Source organism: Monopterus albus, unplaced genomic scaffold (assembly GCF_001952655.1).
Source record: "Monopterus albus unplaced genomic scaffold, M_albus_1.0 scaffold5.1, whole genome shotgun sequence".
Lineage (NCBI taxonomy): Eukaryota > Metazoa > Chordata > Actinopteri > Synbranchiformes > Synbranchidae > Monopterus > Monopterus albus.
In genome coordinates this window covers 4,026,523-4,036,616 of record NW_018127885.1, presented here as the reverse complement: position 1 = coordinate 4,036,616, position 10,094 = coordinate 4,026,523, and the positions used below count along the sequence as shown (strand labels likewise).

Genomic DNA, 10,094 nt, shown 5'->3' with positions numbered 1-10,094 from the left:
AAAATGTAAGGGGGTCTGAATACTTTCCGTACCCACTGTAATTGCCTCCTGTTCCCAGTTAAGGTGAAAAGGGTAAGCTGCACTGAAGTCCCTAGATTGTATTTAATACTATGGCTATCCCTTTTCTTTTAGAGACTGCATTAGAGAGCTTCAGCTATATTAATTTCTGCTGGAGATATTTCCACTTTTGTGTTCCCACTAGTTATCAAAGATAAGAAGACAGTTACAGGGTAACTGAAAACATCTTGACGCAAGTCACTTGCTGCAACAATTGACTCTTTACGCAGCCATAAGTGAACCATGGGATCTAGTGGGAAACAAATTAGCATCCTGTACAAGTACCTAACCTGAGCTGAGTTTAAAAATCCATCTCCTTTAAAAAACTGGAAAGCTTTTAGAGTTACTGATTTTGTGTATCTCCTTGAGAGAGGTATATAGTCACTGTCTATTAGCTGTTTTTGATAGCTTTGTTAATGTGACCCAACAACAAACACCGCAAGAAAATGTCCTTGATCAACATTAAAGAGGCAGAGAGAAATTTTGTTTACACAAACACAAAAATAGCTGACCTATTCAAACCAGAATAACATTTGGGCAGACCATCAGGAAGTTGGAAAAATAAAACTAAAAACCTGACATCACTGCTGACATGAGAACATTGCAACTGCAGAACTATAAAATCAGACTGAGGTTTATTAGTCCACCAGTAAAAGCCATTTTTTATTAAACACCAAATAGTCCAATATTTCTAAATTATTATTGGAAGATAAAACCATCAATGAGGGAATTTTAAAAATTTCAGTCAAATCTCAGGGTTTTACTGCATATAGAGTTACAGGATTAGGTGTTGTCAAATCCTGTAATGTTTCATTTTACCCAAGTGCTGAAGGGATGCACTGGATTTATAACACAAGACAAAACAAAGCATCACAATAATCACTTTAACTCGATTATTGTCATTGGAAGCTAAAATTGTATTTGAAAATAAAATTAATGACCCAGCCCTAGAAGACAGGTGTAAAAGGTATTAGCATATTACAAAATAATTTTCAATATAATCCAGTCCAATGCAACCACAGAACAGTCAACACACATACAGCTGAAGTAGGTAACTAAACAAATACAGTATGTGGCAGTTTATTGCAGCAATATTTACTGCATTGTAATGCAGTGTATAAAAGTTTCTGGTTACTGTAGTGAAGTGTAGACTATCACTGATTTTATAGTTCTACAGTTGCAATGTTCTCATGTCGGCAGTGATGTCAGGGTTTTAGTTTTATTTTTCCAACTTCCGGATGGTCTGCCCAAATGTTGTTATTCTGGTTTGACTAGGTCAGCTATTTCACTGACCATGTGATATTTCAGTTTTTCTTTTTTAATAAATCTGCAAAAATGTCCAAAATTCTGTGTTTTTCTGTCAATATGGGGTGCTGTGTGTACATTAATGAGGAAAAAATGAACTTAAATGATTTTAGCATATGGCTGCAATATAACAAAGAGTGAAAAATTTAAGGGGGTCTGAATACTTTCCGTACCCACTGTAAATGCTTTCCGATGTCCTTGGCTGACAGCTAGTGATTGCATCCTCTCACTGACAATGTCACAACAGTGTTGTAGAATAATGACGCAGGTTCAGCACCATGCCCTGCCTTATGAGCATGCTTTTACAGATGCATAAAAATTCAAGCCCCACCTTAATTAATATGACAAAATCTTTCTGCGGGGTGGTTTCCTGTGCCCTTTTGATTAGCTGTGGATTAGCAGGACCTTTATGTTTTCCTCCCTGCACCCATGTCTTTAGCACAGGTTAGCTCTCCTATTACTAAACAAATGAATTAGTGCCTGGAAATGTGTCATGCATATTACCTTTCAGCAAGAGGCACACTGAGCTGGTCAACCATAAAGGAGCGGTGCAAAGTGTAACACGCAACACTGCTTGTTTGCGTTTCTCTTTAAAGCTTTTTGTGATTTACTGTGAGGCTTGTTTATGCAAAGCAATGCAAATTTGAGACTTACAGGAGCATATATCACATGCTAATTAAAATATATCAATAGAAGTGGCGCTTGGTGATTGATCATTGAATATAGTCACCCATAAGCAAGCCGCTGAGTATTTTCTCTGTGGCTACAATCCTGCCTTACAAATAGTAAGAGACATTCAAACAAAGGAGAAGTCTGTTAAATAACAGCCATCTTGAAGATATGGGTCAAAAAGTTCAAAGCCCAGTTTTTGTGTTCTGATTTGTTTCTCTTTTACTTAGTTGTCCACAGATTATGTCTGCAAACCTTTATATTAAAATTCCTGTGATATCTTTTCATTCTGTTTCCTTCCCAGTGGGTGTTCCCAGCATTGGCCATGTGTTTTTGTTTACGTGTGTTGTAAACACTAGTGTATCACTACTACTATATTGTGTTGTTCTGGTCTTTGGCTTTGTGTAGCCGTCCTTGGAGACTGTGCAATTCCCTCATGTATAAGATGAAAAACAGTAAAATGCCCCTCATTCGGTCCCAGTTGGTTAAGTGTGCTCTGATCACTGCCAAGGTTTGGATGAACACAAGTCACACAAAGGACTGTGCCTTCCAACCACACAAGCTTGCAATAAAAAGGAATTTGTCTTTGTTAGACGTTTTACACACTAACTCTCAAAGGAAAGACGTGTTGGTGGTGTTGCTGGGGACGTCAGCTTTCTCAAATTTGATCCCAGAGTTCAAAGCCCCCATAGCTTAAAAACCTGTAGTGTAGTTAGAGCAAACATTCAAACCTTAAAGGAGAGTAACTACCTTTTTATCACTTTTCTTGCAATTAAAAGCCAATAGAAAAGTAAAGGCAAACAGAAAGGTTAAAGGTTAAACTTACAACTTTGACCCCAATTTCATTTTCACTTTCAATGTGACTCAATATATTGATCCATGTAGTACTTGTCATTTAACATGTCACCTGTCATCCGACTGTGTTGTACATCAGTATTTAATGATTCAACACAGGGCAGATGAGTGTGAGCAATAACATTTTAAAGCCCCTGCCCCCTTTAAACTTGTAAACCTCCATTAATATTACTTCATCCTGTGATCTTTTCCTCATTGCGATGCTGCACAGTTATCCATCTCAAAGCCTTCCACCTCATTTTCATAATCTGTGAACGGTAACATGTGATAGAACTCAATTAATTCATACTTTATTTTTACATAAAACCCCTTTTATCTTTCTTCTTCACAGTGAAGGTTCACTCTTTTGTTGAGTCTGTTGTTAATATATTATGCTCTCACATTGCTTAGTATTGCATTATTCTCTCATTTTCAACAATATATACAGTAACTGAGAAATTCCATGATTATTGTTCATATGAAACTAGCTCATTATACAGTTCATACATAGTAGAATAGTGAGGGCTTCTGCATTTCCTGCTCTGTATTGAAATGTTTTCTCCTCCTCTCATTGTTCTTGCATTTACATTATTTTCTGTTGCACCGTATTTGCAGTGACAGCCTAAGTATCATGTGTAGTTCAATGGGATGATTTGTTGTTACAGAGTCATCTGTCACCAAAGCTAAATGATAAAATGAGAGTGTGAGCCACACTGTCTTGTCTGTAATGAATTATACAAGGGGTAAGGGGCTTCTGTTTTGGTTACAGTTGACAGCACAAACACGGACCTCAGGTAGTACACTCATCAGTCCTGCTGTTTCTCACCATATGGAGTCAATGACCTGGGACACACCTCCTACACACATGTTTCACATGCACTCATGTGCCTGTCATTTAATACAGTAGATGTGTGATGTTCCTTCACATTGTACAAAATGCTCTAATCTACAATTCAAAATAAAATACTTATAAAATCATAGACAGATGGATGAAAGCATGTTTTGAATGTGAAACAATTACATATAGGATCATTAACCTGTATCATGTGAAACATAACTCCAAGAAAGCCTGTGGTTCAGACACCAGAGCCTGTCCCCATCTGATGGTCACAATGTGAAACTGCCGCTTCATACCTTTAATGCTACTGTGGAGGAAAAACAAGCCCAAATTTAAAAAACAAAACAAAAAAAAAGCAAAGCTAATTGTACAATTGTATAAAAAAAATCCCTTTATTTCCTGTATTTAAAAAAAAATCCACAAACCAAGCTTGTATTGGTCAATATTCAATCCCTTTAATGTCTTTTGGTGTTTAAACTAAACTATTCACAGACAAACTGAATTAGATGTTACCATCTCTGTTCAATTGAGATATCTGTTACAGATGATGCGCTGTATAATGAATGCCTAATTTATGTAATTAGACCATTAAGCATAATCCGAGCATATGTTGTAAATGCCCTGAGGTCTTCTTCCAGGTACTCCCTCTAATGTCCCCCAGACACAACTAATGGAGTGGGCTGCCAGGAAATCTATAATCCTGCTGTTTGATCAAATAAACAATAAACATATTCACCATATTATACTATCATCATATACTTTCATACTTATTTCTGGTCAGACAATTATGTTTCAAAGGGGCAGCCTGTGAAGATGGCCTAGGGTGAGTATCTTGTCATTTTGGCTAAGTTTGCCAATGAGGAGGTTCTAGTGAGAGCCCTATGTCTGCTAATTAATTGTCATTCTGCTGAATATTCATACCTTATCATCAGCGTGTCCTTAATTGCACCGTAAAACATCTTTGGAGGCTGAAATCACCACGGACTTAATTAGAAGCGCAGGCCTATTGGTTGGGTTGGAGACTCGCAGGCTGCAGACAACACACTGCACCCGCTTTCCTTCACACTGCGCGTGTGTTTACGCTGAGGCCGAGCACTTCAAATATCCCTTCAGACCCACAGGTTTGCAAATAATAATGTGCGTGAAGAAAAGTGAAACAACTCGAACAAAAAAAACTGGACTGGGTTTATAAATGCTTGTCTTAAAAGTGCGAACATGTTCATCGCCAGCAGTTTGTCTGTCTGCTATCTGCTCCGCGATACGTGGAGAGGTCAAATTAAAAGATAGTGACAATCATTAAAAAATGATTTTAGCGTCAAAAACCTGTAGACGTTATACTTTTTAAAAAAGTTGAACCCCCCCCCATCCGCAGGTCTGGGTGGCAGCATATCTCAACTCGATTCACTGTGACAATATTGTTTGGCTATCATTCGCTGTTTTAGGATGAATGGCATCGATCCTCTTTTAACAACATTTGTTTCCTATTGTGTTCGGGGGGGTGCGGGTGGGGGGGTGCAGCAGAGGAGGGCAGACGTGTGAAAGTGGCTGTTTGATTCTCTTTTTCATCCCCATGACCTCAGCCTTTGTGTCTCGTCACCCTGGGAATGTCACGCCTCACTACTCTACTTTAAGATGTTTCAAAAAGTGCCCTTTGTTTTCGGTCCTCCCTCCCTCTCTCTCTCTCTCTCTCTCTCCCTCTCTCTTTAAAGCGCACACAAAATTGTTCTTGGTCCCCTCCTGTTATAAAGGATACTTCAGACTGAGGCACGGTTCACAAGTGCAATGCAATTTGGCTTATCCCAACCTTTGTTCGGGTTTCTACAAATGACCAAACATAGTGCAGACTTGATCTACTGCTGCTTGAACTCAGGAGTTTGGGAGCAGCTAAAAAAAAACCTTTCAGATTCAGAGTCATGGTGGTATTTTCAGTGTGTGCATTCGTCAGGGACAAAGGGTCGACCAATATCCCATAACCCTGAAAGCTCAAAAGCCACACCGTCTGTGTGTGAGAGGAGAAAAAGCCCTCTGCTCCTCTGGAGCTCGGCTGGTTAACGCTGCAGGTTAACTTGCACAGCGCAAACTGGCATGGCAGCATAAAGAACAAAATCAAACTGACCACAGATCTGCCATTTCAAAGGGGATTTTTCAAATTAAGAACTATGTTTAAGAAACACGCCAATGATATTCAAATGATTTGCTGCGTGCCTCCGTGTTTGCAGTGTGATTAGTCACATGCCACATACTTTTTCCACATAAAGTTTGGCAATGAGCTACCCTTTCTGACTGCTTTGTACACTGACATGTCAGTGAGAGCCAATAATATGAGCCAAATAAGTTTTTTTTCCTTTTAAATAGCTGAATGAATTAATAGACTGAATGTCAGAAGTTGTTTGGCACTTGGCGGTGTGTCATTATCCGCCCTGCCCCAGATGGGTCGACTGGGCCACTTCCTTGTGGACAAAACCTTTTCAGCTGAACATTAATGGGAACTGACAGGTGTTAAAAGCCACTCTGCAGGAAAAAATAACGAAGTTGCATGCTGGGAGTCAACACTAAAATATGACTTTTTCCCGTTTTTACTTTTTTTTATAGTAATATATAATATCCCATAACATGAAGTAGCCTATTAAATGATGGAACATTATTATAATTGAACATCTAATTGTCCCTTTACTTTTATTTACTCTACATTTTCTCTACTTATAGAGCAGGGAGGACGCGTTTCTTCAGCCTGCTCCAAATTTGCTCGGTGTCTCCCGCAATGCGATTCTTTTCGTAATCCGTCAGACTGGTGATGGGGTGCATTGTGGATTTATGGGGGAAAATTAGCATAAATTATGAGCAAATCTGCGTGTGAGTGTGTGTGGTCCCTGGCATTGCAAACCTTCCAAGCGGAAAGGTGGCCCTGGCCAAAAGCTTGAATGGCAATAGCTCAAAATAGGCTTCCCATTTGGTTTTCACATTCATATAATTGACTTATGGATATTTTATACAGTTTTCTCCACACCATCCTCAAGAGTTTATTTGCATTTCTGAAGTACTTTTGAAAACGTCTTTACATAAACACAATAAACCTGATTGCCTGGTGAAATTTCAGTTTGAACGACACTGTTTGCATTGTGTTGATGTTTTCATATCGTCTGCTTCCTTTGCTCAGCTCTAGGCGAAATTAGCTGAGAAAAACTAACAGTCGGCTCATCAACAGACTTGCTCATGGCAGTATTATATTTATTATGTCGTCTACATTTCATAAGCGATATTTTAGGGTCTAAATAGAGAAAAGCAAAAAGGATTTTCTTGGCATTTTATCTGTAAAACAACGTTTTCAATCACATGCACCTTACAAAAATTGTTAACAATAAAAAAAAAACGTTTTTGTAAACTGTAGGCTGCTCATTACACACAACACTGCACAAAAAATATTTTATTACATTCATGTTTAGATAAAATGGATAAATGCGTCTATCTTAGCACATGTATGATGGTTGTTTTCACACACATGTATTTGTAAAGTTCGCTGAAGAAGTATTAGCGCATACCTTCACACAGTGAGTGCCATCGCAGTTCAATTCCGGTTACCGAGCCTTTTCACCCCATTTTCTGTCTTCAAATGGAAATGATTTCCATTGGCCCAAGGTGTCCATGTAAATAGGTGTAAATGAAACCAGATTATGCCTTTCTCCCAGCCCCCTCCTCCCATGGCAATTGTCATGTGATAGCAAAGAGGTGGCACATTAATGGAGCGCCTCTACAGGGGTCTTTTTTGCTCATGTCACTACATAAAACTATCAGATGGTTAGAGGAAGACCATGCAGGCATCCACTTAGCTCGTCTCATCAAGGACGCCAAATGAAGTCTAATCAACTTTTCTAGCAGGACAAGCTGACTTACTTTGCAAGAAAGACTTAGAGCAGCCGTCACTTCATAAATGTTCACCGTCCACCCGCCTGCACACTGCAAAGGCGCGCAACCTGGCTGTATTACGCACAACGCAACTCCAGCTTCGCCTGCATCAAAACTTTCCTCCGCGATTGTTTTCATGAAGAGCTGGACGTTTTCACCAAGGAGTTAAGGGAGAGTACTTCAGATTGCTTTTTTTTCTGAAAAATATCAAGGATGCCTCGTCCGGGGAGAAACACGTACAGCGACCAGAAGCCGCCTTACTCCTACATCTCTCTCACTGCCATGGCGATCCAGAGCTGCCCAGAGAAGATGCTGCCCCTCAGTGAAATTTACAAGTTCATCATGGATAGATTCCCTTATTACAGAGAAAACACTCAGCGCTGGCAGAACTCTCTGCGGCACAACCTGTCCTTCAACGACTGTTTTATCAAAATCCCCCGGCGCCCAGATCAACCAGGTAAGGGCAGTTTCTGGGCACTACACCCCAACTGCGGGGACATGTTTGAGAATGGAAGTTTCTTGAGACGCCGCAAAAGGTTCAAAGTGTTGCCCGCATCTGATCATCTGGGCCCCAGTAAGCAATCGGAAGCTGCCCATTACCTCCAACAGCAAGCCAAACTGAGACTGAGCGCCCTGGCAGCGACTGGTACACACCTTCCCCAGATGTCAACTTATAACCTCGGTGTGTCTCAGACATCAACTTTTAAACACCCGTTTGCCATCGAGAACATCATCGCCAGAGAGTACAAGGTTCCGGGAAGTCTGGCGTTCTCCACCATGCAGTCCATGTCTGCCGGGTACCCTCTCCACAACCAGCTGACCACAGCCTGGCCCCACATGTACAACACCAGTGTGATTGACACGGCGGCCCCAATCTCCATGGCAAGCAGCGACTACAGTGCCTATGGCGTGCCCATCAAGTCACTGTGTCACGGGGGACAGTCATTACCGGCTATTCCTGTGCCAATCAAGCCCACCCCGACCTCCATGCCCGGTTTCTCTGCGCTACCTCCCCACATCCCCGCGTTTCTATCAAACTCTCCACAGTCTCTGAGCCCGACGTCCCCACAGACAGCGACGAGCCAAAGCAGCCCTGCAACCCCGAGCGAGACTCTGACCAGCCCGTCCACACTGCAGTCTGTGGCTGTGCACTGACCGGCTGAACTTTTTCCAGTAGACGAACTGCTGTCTGGCTGCCAGGCCCCTTTACCAAACCCAAAGTTTATATTTTCTGTCGTCGGAAACTATCAAGTCTCTCTGCAGTTGCGTATCGATGTATCTGTGTATATGTGTTGAATGTGTCGCTTTAAATTGTGTCCTAGAAGTCCAGCACAGAATCGCACAGCGAAGTATTGCTCTTGAAAATATAAATTATTTGAGAGTTCTATTTTTCAGTTTATTGTGAAATGTGAGTGGGGGAGGTTTGTTTGAGGCACCATCGATTCTCGTTTAAGTGTTTTGCAGCTCCCGTGGCAGTTTTTCAGTTGAATCAAATAGCAAAACCTTTGCGCCGTTTCTGTGTGACCATAATGTCAATGAAATTGCGAGCCAATTGTGTTTTTATTTGCTTTTAATATCGGAATGATGAATAAGGGCATACCAAATAGGAATAGGATTTAGACTTGTTCTTGCATCCCTGAAAAAAGCAAACGCAGTTATGAAATCTTTTCAAAATCCAATAGTATTGTGAGACGTCCTCAAAATGCAAGATGTGAATATTGCAAGTAACTGAAATGTTGTAAAATGCACTTTTTAGTTTTATGTTTTTAGATATCTATTTTCCAGAAAACGTTCTGTGAAGCATTTAATTTAAAAGGCTGTGGTGACCAAGTGTATCAGATACTGTCAATTTGTACTTTTGTTTTTTTTTTAGGTAAAGCATGCATTCTAAACATTTGTGTTGCTACTGTTGTTGTTATTGTTGTTTTGTTTTTGTTTATTTTTGTGCAAGCATGCGTGCTTTCGAAAAGTGTGCAAACAGTCTGAACTGGAAAAAAAGTCATCAAAATATTTTCTCATTAAAAGTGAAGTAAACAATCAAAAATGTTTCTGAAGGTTTAATCTAAGGTGGTGCTATTATTATTATTATTATTATTATTATTATTATTATTATTATTATTATTATTATTATTATTATTATTACAAAGCAGGCAGTAGGCAAACCTTCTTAGTTTTGATTTAATAATAGCTAATAATAATACCTAATAACAATAGTAATGACATGAATATGAATTTTATTTATTTAAATGTAAATGCTTTGTCTTATATCCAGACCTGTATGATTTCAGAGTGTGGGACTCGCAGAGCAGCAGTGAGGAGAGAAGTGAATCGTGCAGCGCATTAGGATGCGCGGAGCTGCGATGCCATGGTCACAGCGCAGACAACTGGCCTCATTCATCAAGCTGTAGGCTAAACACAATTAAGGCCAACAATAAACATTTAGAAAAGCAGATCGTCCCACTTAATATTAGTACATATTTCCCACCTC

The 10,094-nt window shown here is 40.0% G+C and overlaps 1 protein-coding gene across 1 annotated transcript; it reads left to right on the top strand.

Annotated features, from left to right (window-relative positions):
- The first annotated feature begins 7,457 nt into the window (after positions 1–7,457).
- foxb1a (forkhead box B1a) lies at positions 7,458–9,666 on the top strand. Its single transcript, XM_020612950.1, has one exon. The coding sequence runs from the start codon at positions 7,820–7,822 to the stop codon at positions 8,759–8,761; it is 942 nt and encodes a 313-aa protein (XP_020468606.1). The 5' UTR covers positions 7,458–7,819; the 3' UTR covers positions 8,762–9,666.
- The last annotated feature ends 428 nt before the right edge of the window (positions 9,667–10,094 follow it).